At 34.7% G+C, this 23069-nt stretch overlaps 1 protein-coding gene across 5 annotated transcripts; it reads right to left on the bottom strand.

The window, feature by feature from the left end:
- Window positions 1–2869: 2869 nt before the first annotated feature.
- Window positions 2870–22890, bottom strand: LOC131673971 (membralin-like). 5 transcript variants are annotated; one of them, XM_058952381.1, is made up of 10 exons: window positions 22573–22890; window positions 21129–21536; window positions 20817–21052; window positions 20303–20504; window positions 20098–20230; window positions 19771–20002; window positions 19595–19685; window positions 15201–15258; window positions 9216–9299; window positions 2870–3011 (listed from the first exon to the last, which is right to left on the bottom strand). In XM_058952381.1, exons 2-10 carry the CDS (start codon window positions 21396–21398, stop codon window positions 2875–2877), a joined length of 1443 nt encoding a protein of 480 aa, XP_058808364.1. In that variant the 5' UTR covers window positions 21399–21536; window positions 22573–22890; the 3' UTR covers window positions 2870–2874. The 5 variants fall into 5 exon arrangements, with proteins under 5 accessions (XP_058808364.1, XP_058808361.1, XP_058808360.1 ...); XM_058952378.1 differs by having other exon boundaries at window positions 19771–20014; window positions 22560–22889; XM_058952377.1 differs by having other exon boundaries at window positions 19771–20014; window positions 22573–22889.
- Between the last annotated feature and the right edge of the window lie 179 nt (window positions 22891–23069).

The raw sequence follows: 23069 nt of genomic DNA, 5'->3' as shown, positions 1-23069 counted from the left end.
ACACATCCATCATAGCGTGAGCGCGGCCCCACCCAAACGCCTGCCTGGCACGGCTCTTTTCACTTTTATTTTTCAGAAAGAGAGAGGGAGGGAGAGAACGAGAACGCCGGTTGCAACCTCATATCTTTCTCTTCTCTTCACCCCAGCATTGTAGTCCATTTCTCTTGCTTAACCCGCAAAAGCTCGCCTCTTTAAAAATGCGCTCGCAATTCTTTTCTTTTAACCTATTCTTGGTGCTTTCTTTTTTTAAGAGGAGGACGGGCACTAAGTGTACTACACTGTTATTCGAATCGAGCGAGTTTTCGAAAAAAAAATTGTATCCTTTGACGGTTTGTTGGTTGCGCGTTGTACGTGCTCAAAAAGCTATGCTCATATGGCTACACCTCGGCAGATAGCTATACGATCGATACTCCGAAGCGCTCCTTCTCTTAGTATATGATATGAGCCGTAGATAATGTTGTCGTAAACATGAAGTGTGAGTTTATATGCGAAGAACGCATTAATTAAATTTTTGGCAAATTATTCAATCAGCTGGCTTGAAACAATCATGTCAATAAATTAATTTACACTATTTACAAATGTTTTGTGTGAAGGAGGCTTCTAAGAACGGCTGTTTGTTACAACGTAACGTATGAAAAAATCGATTTCTATCACGCAGAATGAATCATATAAATAATATAGCGATGTGAAAGAGAGGAAACACAAGAATAGAAAGAGAAAAAGAGAAGGAGAGAAAAAAAACGAAAGGACGAAATATTGCGGATATACGGTTGACATATTCGTCGGACACGTTCGTGGATTACCCTTTTCTCTATGCACTGCTACTGCGGTGGGTGTTATAGCCCACATTACAAATTTTCGCCGGCTGTGAAAGAAACACTAAAGCTATACACCCAGCAATTTCTCGGAACGGATTGAGCTTTGATCCAAATATTGTTTGGTATGACTGATTTTGAAATATAATAATTAAAACCTTTTTTTTAAGAATTTAATTATCTGAATGAGCTAGGTAATTATTATAAAAGACATATACATTAGACGATAGCGGAAAAGTCGAAATGTAATCTAGTAGTAGTAAATCAAAACCTAACAATTATCAATTAAAAAAGCCTAAATTTAGAAAATTTTAATTTAATATCTAAGAAACAACTCAATGAGTAATGTCATCTTCATTGTGTAAATAACTACAAGATTTTACACTCGAAGGCAAATTGAAAAATGTTCGTGAGTTGCAATATCTCTGCCAAATTCGGTGTTAATTAACATTTATATAAATCAATGAAACTCATCTTCAAACCAAAACCAAGCAAAAATTAACGTAAAATCATGCATCAAAAGGTAAACAGCTATCAAGGCAATCGAGTTTATATTTGTAGGCATGTACGCGGGAGAACATATAGTAGCATCATGGTAATAGGATCTGCTGGCTTCACGCCCGATCAAGCCTAGGCTGAGAAAGGGATTATCTTGGTTGGCAGAGTTACAAGCATTAGGCTCTTTCGTGCTTTCATCGTTGCTACTACTGCTAGTACGCCGCCACCACCACCGCCACGCCATTAGCACATGGGTCATCTGCTTTTAATTAGAAAGCCACTACCTATTCCCCCCCCCCCTTCCCAAGACTGATTCGATGTCTTATGAACCGCGTGATAATTTGCAATTGCAGTCTACCTCGAGCAAACAGTCGCCGTTACAACCTCATACGATTTACTATTGGGACGCGAGGAATTTACTTTTATATTCCCAATAAATTTGGTTGTTGATTTGCAGTTGTTCACTTTGAGATTGCTACGTTTTATCAAATATTCCTTTATATACTTATAAGTGTTCAAAATTATAAATTACTACATAATTTAATCTCACCGCGTTCACTGATGCGTAAACAAGCAGCAATGCTGTATATGAAAAAATTGTATTAAGAAAGTCATCACGCTTGATCTGAGAATAAGTAAAGCATCTATAGAATCTCTTTTTGTCTGCATCGAATTGAAATGCATTCTAACGAAATAAACTCTATTAGACAGCAATTTCTGTAAGAACTTCTTGGTTTCCAACTTTTCGTGTGAAAATATTTCAAATTCTTTATTTATAACGAACATGCGCGTGATAATAATGACTTTTATATTCTTGCTCCAAAATAAAGTTAATAACAAAAAAAATGTTGGATTACTGGAATTTTTGAATGATAAGATGGTATAGCGAAAAAAAATCATTGTATTCGATCTATCACCAAACACTATCAAAAACTGTCGACGCAGCAGCTTTGTTTCTGTGGAATTCAAAGCACAAAAGGCAAACGAGGATGAAGATAAAAAAATGTGAAATTACAAAGAGCCAAAGCATTTCTGCGGGACGGAGACGCTGATCGTTTTAGTTTGAGCCAGAGCTTCGCCGTCATCGTCGTTTTCAAAATAAAGAAGAGCCGCGCACAGCTTGTTCGCCTCGAGACTTGCGGGGTTTAGTATTTAATACCGCTTAATCCTTCTTAATTAAATGCCCTACCAGCAAGCTACGTTCTTCGAACTCCACTCATCTCTTCTGATCTTTTTCTTTCTGTTTTTTACTGCCCCCCCCCCCCCCCAACTCTCACTCTCTCTTTGGTAGCTCCTTTGTTTCTGGCCAAACGTGCATTAGTAATTACCTTGGTTAAAGCGCTGATTTTTTTGGAGACGTTTTATTCAATGTGCTTTTTGCTCCTCTCATTCGGCATGAAAATAATTGCACAACGATTTGAAAATTTTTTAGAATGTGTTGAATAATAATTTATGTCTCTATGTTATCTCTTTTTAGTATGCATGAAAATGTTGATTTCACAAATTTGTCTATTGTAACCGAACCAAGACAGATAACTAATTAACGAAAATATAAAAAAACTCACCTTAACCAGTGTCTCTTTGTTATAGGGGTATGGCAGCAAACGGCATCATACTGATCAGCGATAAAGACAATAAGCATAATGTAAAATGCTGTAGTCGTATCGTTGAAGAACTCAGACATAATGGCTTCCATTCCTAAAAAATTCATACAAAACCAACACTTTTATTTAAACGAACTTCACACTGTCAAAGAGACTGCATATATATAGTTTATGTGACGAAATTCATAGTAGCCATCCTATTAGTTGACAGTAGTTTATGTGCAATGAAGTTCACAATGCCTGGTGACAGCGCTTTCTCGCTCGATATACCTTTCTAGCTCTATTGCTGTGAAGGCAGTTTTGCTTAAATGACTTGTTCGGCATTGTTTGGCATTCATGCGAACGTCAGTCCGATAAAAATATTTGAAGCAGAAAAATGTAGGTAAGTTAAATAACAGCAAATTTTAATAAAAAATTGAAATATAAAATATGAATGAACGAACCTTAGTACGCTACGCTATTGCCCCTAGTTACAAAATCCAAGTTATAAAAATTAGGAGTACGCAAAATTCGTAATTTACAAGACCAATTTGCCTCTAGCTAATATCATGACTAGAAAGTTCAGCAGATGGTTAGTAAGGTGTTTTTTTACAAAGGAAAAATCTCTTATTGGCAAAAAAGGAAACGCGAGACTCCTGGTTATTAACGATCATCGAGTTACACATTTAATTGCGAAAGAGCTTTGGGTCGATAGAAAACGGAATGTCGCACGGCAGCGCCCTGTGCGATAATCTATTTTTATTAATTACGGATAATTGAATTTCCAAACGAACTGCTGCGCTAAGAAAATGTGTCGCGTAAGCGCATTAAGAGCTAGGGAAATGGATGCGATACTATATATTACAGCCAAGTGCCGATCGTCGGGCAGAGATATCTTGCCAAGTACAAATGGCTTGTACATTCTCATTCAATTATCAGGAGATGCAGTCTGTTATATATCTTTGGGAATTCAATTGTTAAATGAAAGATTTTAGAAATAAATTTAGCTGAAGCTCTTACGCGAAATATAGGTAAAAGCGATACCAACTGCATTTTCTTGAAGATTAGAAAGAATAATATTTTTTTCTATTCTATTTATTTCGCATGAAAAGAGAGATATTACCAACTAGAAATTGGTTCTCAAAAAGAGTGGTTCCTTTTCTCAAACGTTTAACATTTAATCGAGTAGCAGTCATACTGATTGACAAAACACTTATATCTCTACGGACGGACGCCGTGAAAACATCACTATAGTTTTTCTATAAGTTCTAATAAAAAATACATAAAAAGTTTATTGCCTATATGCGGGAGTTATAGATTTAACTAAAAAATTGTCCTAACCTCGCTAATATAAAAAAGGAGGACACAATCTTCATGACAGGTGTGTGCAGTTTAACTTAATGAACGACTACTAGTGTTTTAACAATTTCTAAGGTTCAAGTTTAAAAAAACACGAGTTATAGTTTATTGGAAACTTTTTATTGGGTAGTCTTAGACCACAAACTCTAAAGTACTCTTTGTATGTTATTATTACAAAATACTTGTAACATAAAAATTGTAAACATATCCACCGCTTAAAGTAACGTAAAGTATAAAACCAAATTTCCAGTCAAATTTCATTATAAATTTTATCCTATATAATGTCCAACGAGCGAGTTATACAACTTAACCTGGTTTTTTAACCTGATTTGGTAACACACAGGTGCCATGCAAACTGGTATATACATTGTTCTCTTATTATTCCGAGCGTATGGTCCCTCGTGGTTTTCATTACAATTATACGCCGCGCCAACTCGGCGCGCGGACAAAACGTTTCTATTTTTTTATTTTTGCTCGCACTTTCTTCGTCTTTCACTCGACATTTTCAGTCTCCTTTTTCCTTCGAGTGTTTTACATAAAAATAACACATTCAATTAGCTACAAGAAATCATGTTACAAAATTGAATTTGGAAAATATCCTAAAATACCTTTCATCGAATCCATAAGAAAATTCACTACTATCGCTAACAAGCATTTAGACCGCGCATATGCAATAAAGGGAAGCCACATAACCCCCATATGCCATTGACCAAAATTGCACGTGCTCCATAACAAATAAATCAATTGAAGCATGCGCGGATATCGAATGTATATATATCCAAATCAGCCATACAGACAAGAAAATTGCATCGATAATGCAACAGTTTAAATGCATACTAGCCAGGGCATTTATTCATATCTGACGACGAGCAGCACTTCACCTTCACCCTTACATAGAGACGTTAAAATTCCCTGTGAGAGTCAATAATACCACGACGGGGACTTCACGTAAAATTTCACGTTTCACCGATTTCTCTTTTACTATTTGTTTTCGTGGTATATTAGACAGTTTTCTGACGTGAGTGAAACCAATGGCGCATTCACGACTGCACGATCATTTTTAAAATCACTTTATAAAGAGGATAGTGCAATCAAACGCAGTAGTCCTAGCCATATACACTGACACACAACCAACTCTTAATCAAATCGTATAAGCTTTCCGCGAGAGTAATACAACGACGAAAACTCGTCGCTCACGTGTCATCAGCCACGCAGCCACGACTGAGGGAGCGCGAGTTTTCCCGGTTGGTTAAACAGGCTACATTTGGACCCGATGGAGATATAATAAATGCAGATGTATGAAACGCACGCGCTGCTGCTGCTATTTGAATTTACGGTGTGCCGATATTATGTGCACACGCTTTGTATGTAAGATTTTGTTGAATGGCTGTCGTATATAAAGGATTTCGTTCCGTCCTTCCTCGATGAAGTCTAAGGTGATTTTCAATACTATCGTTCGTTCAACTCTTTTCCTCTCTCTTTTCCTCTTTTCCTCTCTCAAATTGCAATGTCAATTGTGTTTTAGATTTTAAGTTTAGTCTAAGTTGCGTTGTGTAGCCCTCTGATTTTTAAATTCTGCATTTTGCTTTGTTACCTTCTAGCTCGTATTATAATTTCTTGCACCATGATCAAACCTCGTATCTCGTTGTTCGTGCTCTATCTGTTCAGAATGTTATGACTCAGACGACTACCATGGCTTATTTTTATGCGTCTGTCTTATTACTGAGAACAACTATCCATGTTTATGTTGTATCAACTTGCATTTCCAAATTCTTCGCAGCATTACGTCATGCTGCCACGCTGTAACATTTTGTAACTATAATAGCCAGACGGGGTTCTACCCCAAGGCGTAATAAAGGTAACTCAACTCAATTTTCTCTCTCTTTCTTAAAAAATATATGAAGATGATAGCAAAAGTAGATTTAATGTTGGATAAAATGGCTAATAAAGTTTAACTGCCTCTGACTTCTAAAAATTTTGTTATCTATACGCAAGACTACAATTTCAAATGTCAACATTGATAGCTAACTGAATAACGTTGAAAGCTCAACGTCTGAATAAAACAACTTTCAATCAAATCGAAGTAATTGAGTTAACCTAAACCAAAAAAGCGTCATTTACTCATAGAAAAAGCGAAAAAGAGGGCATTAATCCGAGAAGCTAATTAGGGCGCGCAAATTCCGTATACGAGGGAGCGCTGTCCGCGCCGCTGCGAACACCGGAAGCGGATACCAAGCTACTTAACCCACGACTATGACGACTGTGCACACGTCTCAGCGCTTTTCTCCCCATTAGGCACTCTCTGCCGCGATCGATATTTACGCGAGAAATTCATTCTATCTTCGGCAGAGGGTATAAGCTAGCAATTCGTGAATTTTCAATAGATGTGCTGTTGTTGAAATATCGTTTTTTATTTTAGTTGACATCTGCTCGTTTGCTTTTTTATGCAAATGTCCATGAAGTTTGAAGCGAAACATGTTTTTACATTGAAAGGACTTTAATCTGTCAAATAATATTTTATCAACGAAATAAAATGATTGAAATAAACTTTTGACAGTATTGAGCGTAGAAATTGGAAAATTAAAAAAAATTATTCTGTCTATTGTCGATCCGTAGTTATTATTTAGACACATAATGATTTTTTATTTTTCGTTTAAACTCACACTGAATTCTCTACACATGAAACTTTCTCTATATCAAATTCCAAAACACAAATTTATTAATGGTGAGAATTCACATCGATTGCTCAAGGGCAGCTCTGGACATCGGTCGTATTTTCCAGTCGACTTGACTTTGAAGCGACATATTCTCGTGTGCAGTCGCGTTCAATCACAAAAAACACAAGCATCATCATCGCAAAATGTTTTCACAACTCGTTGAACAATATTTATGTAACATGTCAGAATCGTCGAAATTAAACCTAGTGGCTGGCGAAGTCCATTTGTGTGGACGCACTTTTTTTTAAATACGCGTATCGGTCGAACAACCTGAGCTCGCGATAAAGGGATCATAGAAACGAGACTGCTGCCCCTCCCCCTTCCCCATGCATCGAATTGAATTCCACTACGTTTTTATATAGCAGCGTTGCTACCTCCTGGCAGTTTCAATTTTCGACGATCTTTTGATTTCTCTCTTTTAATTACTTTTTTCACTGACTCTTTTAACACGAGCATATCAGTTTCGAAATGCATATGTATATTTTTATGGTTTAGAAATCAAAATATCACGCATCAATTGTAAATTGGAGCTAATTGATTTTTTAGAAAGAGACAAACTGATGAATTAAGTGATAGGCGAACGTAGATCACACAACAGAAGCGTCGAATTTCCGGAGAGGTAGGAAGCTTCGTAAGTAGCTGAGGAAGTTGCTGGGGAAGTTGTTATCTGGAGTAATGGGTGCCGGTTCCTCTCTCTCTCTCTCTCTCTCTCTCTCTCTCCCTTTCTCTTTCTCTCCGCAAGGGATAGACGAAGCAATTCCGCGTGAATTCGAGCATCAATGTACGTGACCATCTTTCTCGCTGTGCTCCATCTAATTTTTAAGTGTAATGAAAATGCCTTCACTTGAATTTTATAGTGTTGGCTAATTGTTTGGATAAAAAAATGCAAATTCGAATTTGAAAAAAGGAGCTTTGAGAGCATGAAGGTATTCATGGATATAATGGCCATAATCCGATAGGGTAGTCGCGCGGGAAGGAAATAAAAAGCTATAGGGAGCAACAGTAGCAGCCCAACTGTTGCGCCTTCATCAGAAATTGATGCGGAATCTCCCGAATCCCAGAGAGAAGAGCTGTAACCCGTTCTCTCTCCATTTATCACTCGCATTCTGGTCCGTCCAAGCTACTCTAATTCGCTTGGATGTTTGCCTTTCATTATTAAATACATTCGCAGTACAATACTATTGAAAGCTCGGCGAAAACACTTCTGGGATTAGCCAGCTCTTGGTTCTTTCGCTTGTGTTATATACCTGACGTTTTTCGCGTTTTCATAATGCGCTGGAAACATCTGTTATTGTTTTTTTAGGTGAATAGTTCTGCAAAAATATTTTCATCTTTTGAAAATATTTTTGTAAAAAAGTCATGATTATCGTTTGAATTTCTCAAATAAAATACGGAATAAGAATAAATTAAATAATATTTTTTTATTGTCTTTAACAAGATTTTATTCCGATAATATGTTGAATAAATAATTGTAACGAAACATTGATTAAATTAAACTAAAAAATTATGGAAAATAAATTATAAAAGAGCGGTCGGATAAAGCTAAGAGGTCCAAATATCCTAGTCAGCTAAATAGTTTTAATTCCATTGACCTTCTTGAACAAGATTCCATTCCAAAATTTATCAAAATAATTATAAACCATCCTCTACACAACAATTTACGAAAAAACTACTGAACGAAATGCGAAAAAGTGGAGAAAAAAAAAAAAAAAAAAAAAAAACTTACAGATCTAATTATTCCAGCCAGGCAAATAGTTTAAGTGCTCAATAGGATTATCGAGCTTTCACGCCACATGCGAGCTTGCGCAACAGGCTCTCTTTAGAAGGAGACGCGACTGATTCGGCACAACGAAAAAAGAAAAAAAAGAAAAGCTCTTTAAAATTTTATCCTCGTGCGCACTCGCGAGCCACAGCTGCCGCGACGACGGCGCGAAACTGGATTATGCAGGTACGTGCATACGGGTTGTGTATCTGCTTGTCATTCCTTTCGCGACGCTATTTTTCACGTGCAGATGTGTGCGCGCGCTTTTTCACCTACGTGATCATTGAACTTATCGACGAGGCAGCTCCTTTTTTTATCTTTTTCTTAGGGGACGAATTTTATTTAGGATATTTTAAAATAGCGTTTGATAGTTCATTATTGATGGTGATAACAAATATTAGGATAGCTTTGGAATTTCGTCTAAAAAATGTTAAGAGTCTTAAAATCAAATTGGTGTTTAGTCAAAAAGTGTCAAACTTACCGACAAGCGCCAAAATCACAGTAAGAAGAGAAGCAGCTGGAAACGACACAGTGGCATTAAACTCCAACATTTGCAACAGATCCACTAGAACAAAAAGTAAATCAACAGTTAGGAACTATTCATTAGATCAAGTAATTTTATTCTGAAAAAAAAAATATCAGAAATTTGCACCTTCTACACGGTAAAGCCTTGGATTAATACAAAGTAAGCTCACAACTTTAATGCTCTCAATATTTATTGCATGGTGAGTTCGTAAGATGAAAAAAATCAAAGTTTCGCACTTGCTCATCTGCATCACGGATATCCAGCGAGGTTTTTTATATGAGTCTCTTTGAAGCTACCACAGAGTTCAAAGTTTTTTTCTACTAGCTTGCAACCCGCGCGAGACCAAGTTTTGATGATCTTGTCACAGTTTTATAATCAAGAGACAGTTTTTTTTAATTCGTGGTGAAGTAGTAGCATGTTTCTTTTCATTGTATAAATTACAGTCAAACATTTTCATATATATTTTCACTACAATTCCGTGATCATTGCCTCAATAATATCCATTGTTTTGTTTTTTAATTATATGCAAATACACTTTCTTAAGCGGGTTAATGGAAAACTGCAAGTCAGAGTTTAAGCTCAATAAAAATGTAAAACAAGTAAGTAAATGAAAAAAAGTGAACGATGTCAGAAAAATTAGCCGCACAGTAAAACAGATGCTTAAGTAAAAACAGACGAATAAGAAAGAAACGTCATCTCCCGAGTAAATAGAAAATAAAACTTAAGTAAGATGTTCATCAAGTCTTTAGTCTCACTGTCTCTTATAGCGTTACTTTTCTCATCGTGACAATAATATTTTTTAAAAATATTGCAAGATTGCAACTTCAAAGAGAATGTATTGAAATTCAGGAGATATCATACGCTTAGAGCTATTTATCTACGTAAGAGAAATGCTTGCAGGGAGGATTGAAAATTATATTTATTTTCTTATACAACTTTCTGAACGTCGGAAAATTATGCTAGGAAATAAACCCGAACGCACCGATACACTTTTTCACCTACTTTTCTACTCGTTCATTGTTTTCCAATATGTTTTTCTATTTTTATTATTTCAATCAATTGAATAATTGCCTTGACACTGATATTCCTGTGGTCGGGCATTTTTTCATGTATAGAATACACTACTTTTTGTACAAGAAAGCGTGGTTTCTTATACAACACTTTAAAATCACGAAACACATATATATATATAGAAATGTATTCTTAAATACGCTTCACTGCAACTGATTTTTGGTAAATTTTTAATTGATTTATAAAATAATTTTTGGAGATTTGCATGAGTTTTTCTCTTGTTATCATCTAATAAAATATTTTGAGAATAATGAGATAAAATTAATTTATTTTTCTGATTATAAGTATTATTATACATAAAAAACTGATACATTAAAAAATGCACAAAAAGATCTTTAGCAAAAAATCAGCGATCGTTATTTTTATTGTATTCCATTATTCGTGACGGGTCACTATGAGGCTTTTGTGATAATTGTAAAAATGAAGCAAGTTCTTTTTATAAAATCGAGTTTTTGTTAAACATATTGATTTAACTGCAGTTTCATCAAACAATAGATCGAGCATTTCTATTGACACTGTCTTCAACGGTATTCTTAATTACTTTCTCATTCAAACGAGTCATGTAATAGCCCCTATTATTATAAATACAGTACAACCGTGAAAATAGCTTTCTCCCAATTAATATAGCAATAGCATTGTCTTTCACGAATCAGCAGCATAAGCCGCATCAATCAACCGAACTGCTTATGATATTAAAAAGAAAAAATAAAACAAAAGAATTTCCCGGAGAATTGATATCGAATATAGCGAGTCACCCGCAGAGATTCATTAGCTCGGATTACCTTCGTTAACGAATCGCTAATCTGGCTGCAGTCGTGGATTTGTCGTTTTAATGCCACGTGAATGGTATATATACAGGTGAGTTGCAGAGAGAGGCAGTCGTGGATATAACGCGGGTTGCTATAATGCGTTTGACAGTTACGCTCTCGTGCTCGCGGTTATAATACAAGGAAACAACTCTCGCGTAATTTTAGATACGCGACTAATTTCAAATTTTTGATAATTGTGTAAATAATATTGTTAATCATGAATTTATGGTGATCGGTTTCGTTTTACAAAATTTTAATTTATCGTTGTTAATTTATATTAGAATTATAAATTGTTACAAAATTATGAAATACTTCATGTTTATTTTATAATCTGGTACATAGTTTGATATGTAGCATAAATATTTGGTTTATTGACAAAACTTGTGTGAGTATTTTAATAATATTTTGTAGAATATAAAATCACATTCAATGAAAACTTTTTTTATTCGATCAACTTTCTCCCTATTCTCAAATTTAATCAAAAATCCTCCTTGTACACCATGCTAAAAGTCTTTTCTATTAAATTCGATTGGATATTTGGATTTGTCTGTAAGTTTAATAATAAAATTCTTCAAAATCATAACGTTTTATATTTTTATTTCCATCAAAGCAAATCGATTGTCAATGCATTTTTTTGGATCCAAACCATATGGTATATAAGTGTATGGATGAATTGTCACCACTATACCTTCCAAGTATGAATTCATCCGGATTTAGAAATTATTTGGTATCTTTTTAAAGTAAGCTAATGATCTGAATAATCAGATTTATACCAAGTTTTATAGTATATTCTCGATAACCATCTCTAGCGGATGTTAAAACAAAACTTCATATAAATTCAATCGGTCATACCTGATGGTGAATACATTGTTAATGTTTCGCTGATTACTATATCTAGGTATGTTTTCTTCCTACAGATTCGTACATAAATTCACCATTTTCAAGTTCAAATTGCTTTTGAATTTTCTTGTGAAGCTTTTCCTGAATATCCTGGCGAACAGCTAACTCGTAAGCAGCAAACACACATCTTAATGGATACAGTATTAAAGCCAGCTAGAAGGAAGATAAAAGCTTGACCGATTATATCGTCAATGGTAACGATACCATTATCTTTATCTTTCAATTACATCAATACAGTTGAATCACATCTGATTGAAATCCTTTTCCTCTCTTGCCTTTACCATGTTGGTAACCATTGATGAAAGAATCTATTTGTTACTCTTCACAAGAACCTTTCATTCACTATACACCCTAATTTTGATAAAGATCGGTACAAAACGAATTTAGATATCCGCTAAGAACTCAAAAACGAAGTAGCATCCTTCCACGTAAATAAACTCATTTTCGTGCAGTTTTTCATCGAATGCAGTTGAATTACAAAAGCTACTGTATTAATAACCTTATCAGTGTTTCTAGTAAACACATCATTTGTTTTAAAACCGCTGGCTAAATTGGGATTGTCCATCAAACACTAAACGAATTCTTTGAAACATTCTGATATAATTCCGAACATTAATTTCATCTTGTTAGCAGTAAAACTTAGATTGAACATATTTCTCACCTCTTTCCATCTTTGGCCCTTCAACAAAAATACATTGCGACCAACAATAGGATCCATCTCTTCTGTGACGAAACTTCGGTGATCAGAAAAGTTATCAAACTGTTCAGGAAAATCTCGCATATCATGTTCGGATCTTTAAGAACAACTATCGACGTATTAAAATCGAAAGTACCATAATATTTGGCATGTGAATGTTTCAAGTACAGTTCTATTGTGTGCTTAGGAAATGCTAGTCACTGTAGATAGACTGACGAACAAATGCCGATAATCAGCATACAATCGACGTACGCTGATTTCCGACGCCTCCAATAGGTGTATTCTCGAATCGCCATTTTAATGAAGTACAGAATAACAGCGCCGAGTGCACCCAGAGCTAATAAGAACGGCATCGTTCTCTTGATTAAGATGGTCTATTTCTGACTTTAACTTTAACGCAGGATTTTTATTTTCGAATGTAACTTTTACTGCATACAAACTCTCTAAGAAATATGCACGTTTGCTTCTTAGCGCGCTGACAATAACTGCATCGATAAAAGACGATCATTCATCTCTTTTATTGTAACCCGACCTACTGCTTGCCATTATGTCACGTTGTATTCGCACGTTGTTTCTCTTCCAGCATTCAGATATACAGTTTTGAAAGAGAGAGATATTTGTGCATATGAGACATTTTATTTTTGCGAAAAAATAGATCGTCATAAGACAATTTGTAGTGATCATGTACATACCACGGCAAAACCTTAAAATCCTATGTGTTTAAATTTAAACGTTTTAAGTGTGTAATTGTGACGTCACTCATAAGAAATACATTGTCGCTGAATTTAAACGTTTAGAAGTGTTTAAAATTGAGGACAATGTATTTCTTATGGGTAACGTCATATTAAACGTTTAAATTTAAACACATGGGTTTACCATGTACACCACTGATTTCGGTAAGAGAGGACATTTTCGTGAGTTGAAAGATGGGTCGATTGCCCTTAGATTGATTAGAATTGATATTTCTATTTTAGGAGGTGCCACGCGTTAATCGGTTACAAATAAGTAAAAAAAAGTCCTTTCTTATAAACAATCGGGAACAGCGATCTTAATTTAAAAACGTAGCGTCATAAAATACGTTCACCTCTTTTGATTCTGAAAAACGCTTTTTTTTAAAGATGAAGAAAATGCCTTGTTTTGAAGTTCACGTTTAACATAATCGTCGGGAAATCGAGTTCAGTGACACTCATTGTTATCGCACAATTTTTAATTATTCTTAACCTTGATTTGGTTTGCGTCACGGTTGAAATATCCGTACAAACTTACGGATAAATGACACATTCTAGATTATGACGATTAGCTTATCACAGGTAGGTTTCGGATTTTCTCTAAACTTGGTCTAAATATTGCCTATATGGTAGTTTACTTCAGTATAGATTATTAGATCATTGTAATAATTATAAAGAAAGTTATAAACAATTTTACAAGTTTTAACAAAGTTTAAACAAGTTAACAAAAATTTATATCTCTGCAACCATTTAAGTTATCGAAACGAATTTTTTTTAGATTACGCGTAAAAGGGTTTTACGATATTAAACGAAAAATACTTTAATATCAATTTTTCCAAAAGTTATTAACATTTTTTTAAAACAATTGGCCATATCTCAAAAAGTGTTATTTTTATTTCAAAAATAATTTTTTTATTGAATTCCTTGACCTTTTCTCTTTAAGAATCCGTTTTAAAATTCATCGAGCTATCATTACATGCAACACAGAGAGCGATAATAGTGGACGCTCACAGGCCGTACGACGCCGATAAGTCAATAAGTTCGGTGGCAGCGCCGATCCAGCACTGACGCGAGGCCGAGCGGGCGTCGTAGGGCCTGTGAGCGTCCACTATTATCACTCACTGTGTCGTATCTAATGATCGCTCGATGAATTTTAAAACGGATTCTTAAAGAGAAAAGGTCAAGGAATTCAATAAAAAAATTATTTTTGAAATAAAAATAACACTTTTTGAGATATGGCTAATTGTTTTTAAAAAATGTTGATAACTTTTGGAAAAATTGATATTAAAGTATTGTTCGTTTAATATCGACAAAATACACTGTTGTACGCGTAATCTAAAAAAAATTCGTTTCGATAACTTAAATAGTTGCGGAGATATAGATTTTTGAAAATTTTTAATTTTTTATAACTTTTAATATAATTATTACAATGAGCTAATAATCCATACTGAATTAAACTACCATATAGGCAATATTTAGACCAAGTTTCAAGAAAATCCGAAACCTACCCCTGATAAGCTGATCGTCATAATTTAGAATGTGCCAAATATAAAGAATCGAAAAACTTTCACGAAATTTCACCATAGAATGTGGACTTAAGATAAGTTCCATAAGAGATAGTGAAAATATCAGATAGGTAATAGTATTTCATAAAATCGATCCTTTGGAGAATGCGTTTGTCTTGAAAATGATCGTATTATGCATCAAATAGATGTAAAAATACGTTTGAACTTACCAATGAAAACGAAGATTTGGTGATGAGAGTAGCGTAGTAGCATAGAAATTGACACAGTCTGAAATATAAAAGGAAGCACATTAATGAACTATTTTATTGAAAAATTATATAAATCACGACATATACACAATTATTGCGATTATTATAGTGAAACTTTACGTAAAACCAAGAAAATCGCAAATTGCTACTCAATTGAAAAACCATTTCAAAACATACTATGAAACTTTTAATAAGAAACCATATTACCAGTGTATGCATAAAGCTATTTTGCAAAAGCATTTAGAAAGTTTACAACTCGTAATTAAAGTGAGGAAGAAAGAGAGAGAGTAAAAGAGAGTAATTCAAGAGAAGATTTGCATTTTTTTAAAAAAAGCTCTTTTTGTATCTCTCTTTCTCTCTCTCTCTCTCTCTCTCTCTCTCTCTCTCTCTCTCTCTCTCTCTCTCTCTCTCTCTCTCTCTCTCTCTCTCTCTCTCTCCCTCTCTCCCTTTTCATCGAGTTACGGACTTTGAGTAATACTTTGCCCCAGTAACTCGAAGCAGGATTACGCCTGGCAAATTGCAAGCTGTGCTCCCGTTTATCGGTTAGCCGCTTCGAGGGGGAGAATAATACAATTGAATGCCGAATGGAGAATAGAATCTCCCACCTGGCTCCCTTTCTCTCACATATACACGCAAATATTTCGTGTATAATACACATGAGGACTGTATTATTTTCGAGATGAGATTTCATGCACTTTTGATTATTTACAACTGATAAATTTTGATGACAGATTTTTTGTGAGTAGTAAGAATGTCTATCTAGAGTAGAACATAATTCTCGAAATGACTATTTCTAACTTGATTGATGAATCAAAAGCTATTTGCACTTTTCATCAACTGTTTACAATATTTTTGTTTCGCTTAGAATTATATGAATGTAAATTGCAGTATAAAATTGAAAGTCCACAAAGTCAATTACGCATTGGTGAAAAGGAAAGAAGAGACACGTAAACGGTATACTATCTATCAGGGAAACCATCTGTAAAACATTGCAAATGAATCTATCTGCATTTAACAACGTCTTAATAAGACATAAAAAAGAATAAAAAAACGAAGCTTGAGCATTCGTAGTAGTGTCTTGGGAGGGCTAACAGTAACGCGGTATAATGGAGTTGCCAGCATAACAGGACTGCTGGGCTACAGATGTCGAGAAGTATAGCTAGCTGTTGCTGTGGAGGATAGGAGCAACGATACAATTGCCGTGCGCGCTCGCGTACTATAACACGTGATGCGCAGCATCTATATATACTCACGTGCCTGAACACAAGGATACCCTCACAATCCCTGCCCGTCCATCAATTCATTTACCCGTTTCTTTGATACAGCCATTCTCTTTTTTACAGCTTACTATTCAGCTGGTATTTATACGCTTTTTAATAAAAACTGAGTAATAACAGGAAGAACGTTAGCAGTTTTTTACCGTTGAATGAACAGTGCAAAATTCACGCAGTTAATTGGAAGAGAAATACTCTAGCAAATTACCGGTTGCGGCAATATAATATATCGTTTATTTAACTTGAATGAAAAATATACTAGGAAATAAAACTTTCATATCGCTGTTTGTATAAAAGCTCGAGGTAGAGCATTTAATAATACTTATTCATATGTAATTTATTTTAACATTTGCCAATGTAATGCTGAAAAATGTCTTCGTATTCCTGCAATATTGGTTGTTGCGATTTTACAAATGAAAAAATGTTACGGAACGGGGAAGAATACACGTTTGGTGTTTTGCATTCCGCTAATAATTAATTTCAGTCCACAAACAGCATACGAGTGAACATTGCTTTTAACCATTAATAAAAAACTGCATTTTTCCATTACAATCACGTGAAATTTCTCCTCTAAAAAAACATTTGCTTAATACCACCGCTCCCCTCGCACGCGTAAAAATATTGGATTTAATTTTAATGAAAAACATGTGAAAGGCTTGGAATGTATTTTAAAGCTCGCCAACCTACGTTTTATGAGTTTTTGCGCACCTACTTCATTTTATAACATTCGCACACATGAATGCTGAAAAATGTTAAATCAAACTTTACCAGTGCGCTCATAGGGAAAATTAATAATTGTTGCATGTATAATTGTGGTTTAGCAAATATTAGAAGAGTGAGCGTATTATTCGATTCGTCAGTTTCAACAGTGATTCGTTTTTGAAACAAAACTCGTAAATATTAAATTTGAATTGCCAACCCAACGATGAGCGGTGAGAAATTAGCTACTCCACTTCTATGATTGATCGAGAGACGTTGTCATTAATGATCAATTTATTATAACAAGTATTATTTAATAATAAAATTATCGACACTTATTGATATAAGTGGTTCAAAAGCAATCATCGTATAGAATATAATTGTATTTAGTAACACGAAGTAGTTATCAGTTAGCTGAAAACAATAGATGTTTGTATATCAAGAAAATTTGCCAGAAAGTATCACGATTAATAATAAAATACCCGTGGAGGTTATGTTATGAGAGAAGTTACAGAGTCTGCTAGTAAATATGTAAATTTAATTAAAGGGCAATTGAGTTAATGTGCTGTACGCAGACGCGTACTGCAATAATGTGCAGGCCGACACGCGCATCACAAGTTGAATTTTTGCTGACGACTGGCGAGGAGCCGAGGATGTTCACTCGAACTGGTCGTGGATACTTGTGCATCACTCTGCGTGCATTTTCTCTTTTCTCCAAGGGATAGTTTTTCATCTATATCTGCATGGAGAGAGTGAGAGGAAAAACGGGCGTGGGCCTGTTTACACGGCCCGTATGAATGAGTTATTGCCGAAATATGCCTTAGCGCGATAATTGCCGTCTCAAGTGGCGTGTCGACTCGCTCGATTCTCCTCTCTCGCATCGCCGAAATATTAGAGATAGGCAAAAAAACAACGAAAAGAGAAAATTGCTGTGTACCTAAACAGACCTAAGATGGGCATGGGAAGTGCAGGCTTTGGAAAGCCTACGACCCCACATATCAATTGTGAAGATAACCACACGTGCGCAATTTCCGGAACCGCACTCGAAAAGTAATGTGTTATCAGCTTTGTTCGCTGATATTCGTTTTGTGCTTTTTTTATGACGTACTTTATCGATAAAAAGATTTTCGATAAAAAGAGGCATTACTATATCGCTGTTCAGTTGAAGTACGGTCGTAATAAAATTATAGCTTTCCATATGGTGGTAGACTTTGATCGCCGTGGGTATGTGTGCTAGACATAAGTCAGCCGTGTTATTTATTTTGTCATTATTCGACAGTTTCACTCAGCGCTCAGAAAAAGTTGCCGGAATTTATTGTGCATACGGAAAATGATAGGGCGCAAGTTCAGCAACACATTCGTGCGCTAGTAATAATTTGATATGAAATGACCGTCGGGCGCCTACGACGACGATGCCACCGCACGAACTAAATACGACGCTCCTAATAACGCTGATTTATAGAGGCAGGCCGTGTGTGAGCACTTAGTTAGAATAGATTGCCCGTGTCGTCTTACGCGCCCAAGCTACTGATGTTAACCCGCAGTAGTCGCCTAGCCGGCTCTGTTTGCTCCCTTTACTTCGTTTTTTAACACCCGCGCAATTTTTGTTTGCTTTTTTTTATATGTTCGTTTGGAAGAACAAAATATTATAACCTTGTGGCGAGAAAAGTGAGAGTTCTTTGACGTAAGAGTGGAAATTCTTTAATTTTAACTTGCAGCGATTTGAACGAATGTTATTAGTCCTCAGTGAATAATGAACGTAAAAAATAAATTTGACAATTTCATCAGGATTTGTATCTAATCGAGCGTTGGTTATGTTTTTGTTAAAGAATACGTAAATATAATCCATATAACATCACAGCATTTTTTGCTTGATACATAACTAGAAATTATTAATAAGCATCATTAATAGAGGTCGTCGTAATATATTTATGTGACAAAAAACGTTTCAAAAATATATAAAATATTGCCGTGATTCGAAAAATATTTTAAAACTAACACTTTTTCAACGGTATTTTATGTTGATATATTTTCTTGTTCGATTTACCAATCTTGAATATTTCTTATCACAAGATTAATAATTCAATCAGAATAAAAAATCTTCCTCAACATAAGATTATTTTTATTTAATTTAAGTTCTATGAAATAGGAAGAGTTGTTCAGAAGTAGCACTGTGAGAACAAACACACTATCTCTCTCAAAATATTTAATTATTACATTTAATAAATGAATTTTTTTAATATTTGAAATAACGATTTTTCGATTTATTACTATTAAAAATTAACGATAATACACTTCCATTGGAAAATACCCAAGAAATCTATTTTACCTACCCTCGATAAAAACTCTATTTTTTATACTAAAAATAAAAATGTTACTTACAAAAACAAGCATGATGAAAAATGCAGCAATGTAAGCAGTCCTTGACATCCACATACTTACAAAACGGTAATGCTCTCCAGTGACAACATTTCTTTTAAAAAGAAAACCCAATCAGTAATTCTATTTTAAATGATTTAAATTTACATTATTTATCGAATTTATTTAATATTATTTACCGTAAGAAACCTTTGTTATCTTCATGCTCTGCGAGCGTCTTAATGCTAGCCATCAAAAGATCATCGTAGCCCAAGAACTCATCAAGGATAAGTCTCGAGAAGGCATCACCAAAGCACTTGTCGTTTGCAGGATCAAGAGTAACAATTTTCACTGGAATGTTTAATCTCTGCCGAGCAGCCGGTGAGAGTCGCAGGAAACCATACTCCAAAGAATACTCAACGATATACTCATCTTCTGGAAAAACTACACTTGTTGATCATTAATGTCTAACCAATTTACATTTACTAATTTGAATATTGAGCTCGATTAAATAGAGTAATATTAACCTGCTTTAACAATTTTTTCAACTTCGGAGACTTGGTCTTTCAAAGGCTGAATAATGTTAACTTTGATTGGCGTTTCGCTGTTGCCCTCGTTCGTCACATTGCCTTGTGCATTTTTTATTATAGTCGTTGTTTCCTACATTTAAAATATTAAATGAAAAGGTAACAAAAATTATTCTATTATATATAATATTTTATTCAAACTTACACCTTGGGTATGTCCATTCCACAGTGGAGTTGATAGAAAAGGACTCATATTCGCGTTGGCTGCACTAAAATTTTGCAAGCTCTCCAAAGTCGCACCTTGCAAATTTAATTCCTCATCCGACGTGGTTAAATTCTGTAGTGTTTCGTCTCTCGCGTGACTGCCTTGATCGTCGTCCACCGCCGATGGCTCGATATTTATAAGCCTTTTGAAATTAAAAGACATCAATACTTAGTTCTTTTGTATCATACAGATTAGTACGTAATTCATAAGTAGGTAAAGCTTTTATTTTTTTAGGCGCTATGAATAATCTATAAATAGATAATGATAGGCCAATGCGATTGAATGTTCAACTTTAACAATAACATAATATGCAGCTTTTAAAAAAGAAATAATAAAAATTTAAGAAAATGAATATACTTGATAGATATGCATTTTACTCATGAGTCTCAATAAAGCACCTCTATTGTAACAGTCAATTTTCCAATAGAAAAAATTGAATAAATAATTTATTTACCCATCTCTAGATAATATTCCTAATACACTACTCAAGTCTTCAACCTTTTCTTGTCGTAATTTTTCCTCTTTAGCATAGCTTTTCTCTATACTATAATCTTCACCAGCATTCCTAAGAATTTCTACTCTGAGTATACCATCTCTTGGCCAATCATCCCTGACATGCTCCAAACAATTAGCTGGTGTACGTGAAAATACTACATGTATATACACCAGTACAAAAAATGCTATTATTGCCTGAAATCAATCAAAATAAATGAAAAAAGGCTTATTATAAATAAAAATCATTCTGATTATCAATTCTATTGTAAACCTTCAATAAAACAACAAATTCTATCATTCGCCTCACAGGTCTTGGGAACGTTCTAGCATATATTAAAGCAGATTTGATGAAGAGGGCATGGAATAATCTATCACGAACACTGAACAATGGATTTTCATTATTGTTGTTCCTTGCTCTATTTAGATTATTGTTGTTTAATACAGGGCCAATGGCTTCAGCTAGATTGTGATTATTGTCTGCTACTGTCACATTCTGGTTATTACTTAGAGGTTGTGCAGCAGCACTATCTACCTGTGGCATGTTTGTTGATATTTGATGGAAATTCCACTGCCAAGGTTACTTAGTAATAAAAATTTAGCAGGTAGATGGAAATGCCTATTGTACTTGAGCCTCTAACTTTTTGGCTCAACATTTCCATTCAGCTTGTTTAATAAGTTCCTGTAATCAATTATTAAAATTATTTTACTTGAAAAGAAGAGTAAATGTATATAAGAAGTTATTTTCATAAAAAAATATCTTTAAGTATGACTTAAAAACTTCTTGGAAAATAAAATTGAAAGAATACCGTCATCCAAAGATATTTGACAAATTTCCTTATATATATCTTACTATAAAAGTTTTAATATAAAAGTTTTAATATAAAAGTTTAATTTAAGAATTATTATCAAGCTTTACATTCGAAGGATGTAATCTTGATTATATCAGTAGCAAGACTAATGGTATAGGTTTATTCAAAGTTAAGTTCAATAACGTTTTTATTTATCAATCTACTGGTAAGCTTTTGTTTGACAGCTGTTTTTCACTGTGGCTGTACAATGGAGTTGACCCACAACTCACTTAAGAATTGAAATTTCTATCAATTCAACTCATTAAAATGAAATAAATTAAAAATTTTCTTTTTATAAATAAATACCTGATGTTGAGGAAAAGCTGACCTTCCGCGAAAAGAAAAGAAGACCTCAATAAGTAGAGGCATATAAAATAAGAATAACATAACCTTAAAAATCGTACGGATGACGTTTATTCCTGTACAAGTCTTGGAAATAAATTACAGTTGTTTGATAAAACTCGGTCAGCTATTTAGATCAAAATCTCAAGAATCGTATGACTAGATAAAAAAAAAAGTGAAAAAGGTCAACTACTCATCAGAGAGCGTGAAACACGCAGACAAACGTAAGTGGAAGGGGACAAATCAACTTTCACTCTTTCGACTCTTCATGACGTTTCCCTTCGTAAATGCTACACACTAAATTATCCCTACCTTTTTTGGAAAACTCACGTTGCATTACGTAATTAATCCACCCGCGAGAAAGCACAAATTGATTTGCGTACCCACACTCTTGTAAGCAAGAGTATCAAACGCGTGCGCTTATATACTTTACTCGAAACGAATGTGTTTTTCCTTTGCTTATACTAATTTTCTCTCTCTTTCTCTATATATATGTATATACCCACACATACGTTATAGTAATACCTTGCAGGCTTTTTGTATCGCTCACTAATTCGATGTCGACGTACACCCCAGCAGCAAAAAGTCGAAGCGGACGACACACACTTATTTCTCCCTCTCCACTCTTCTACTTGTTTTTCCACCAACTGCATACGATTTCACCGTTGACGTTCACGAATGTGTTGATGCTTATCGGTGAAAATGTCACTTCATCGTCAACTCAACGACACGAAACAGCCACTCCACTAAGCGTTGACCGTGCATGTGTAACACGGAAAAACTGCACGCACTTGTTTGAAAGTCGACGTTCGTTTCGTCGTCGTCTCACCATGATCGCGACAAACATACATATGTCATACCGTTTTTCAAGGTAGAAGAACACTTTTGACACATTTATACGTGCACACAAACACACGAGTGTAATAGCGCCGTCATAAAGTGGCGCGCCAAGTTTAAAATTTCCTCGTTATAAGGTCAAGTCTATAACGTCTAATCTATTAAATCAGCTGATTTCATTGTTT

The sequence above is a fragment of the Phymastichus coffea genome, unplaced genomic scaffold, assembly GCF_024137745.1.
Source record: "Phymastichus coffea isolate CEN01 unplaced genomic scaffold, Cenicafe_Pcof_1.1 PCOF00207, whole genome shotgun sequence".
Taxonomy (NCBI): Eukaryota; Metazoa; Arthropoda; class Insecta; order Hymenoptera; family Eulophidae; genus Phymastichus; species Phymastichus coffea.
Note: the sequence above shows the minus strand (reverse complement) of the source record. Positions and strands in the feature narration are given on the sequence as shown.

Coding starts and splice junctions, on each gene's coding strand:
- LOC131673971 (XM_058952378.1), bottom strand. CDS start 21,398: ATGCCACAGGTAGATAGTGCTGCTGCACAACCTCTAAGTAATAACCAG. Junction 20,505..20,816: donor GGAATATTATCTAGAGATGG/GTAAATAAATTA, acceptor TAATTTCAAAAG/GCTTATAAATATCGAGCCAT. Junction 19,686..19,770: donor GATAACAAAGGTTTCTTACG/GTAAATAATATT, acceptor TCTTTTTAAAAG/AAATGTTGTCACTGGAGAGC.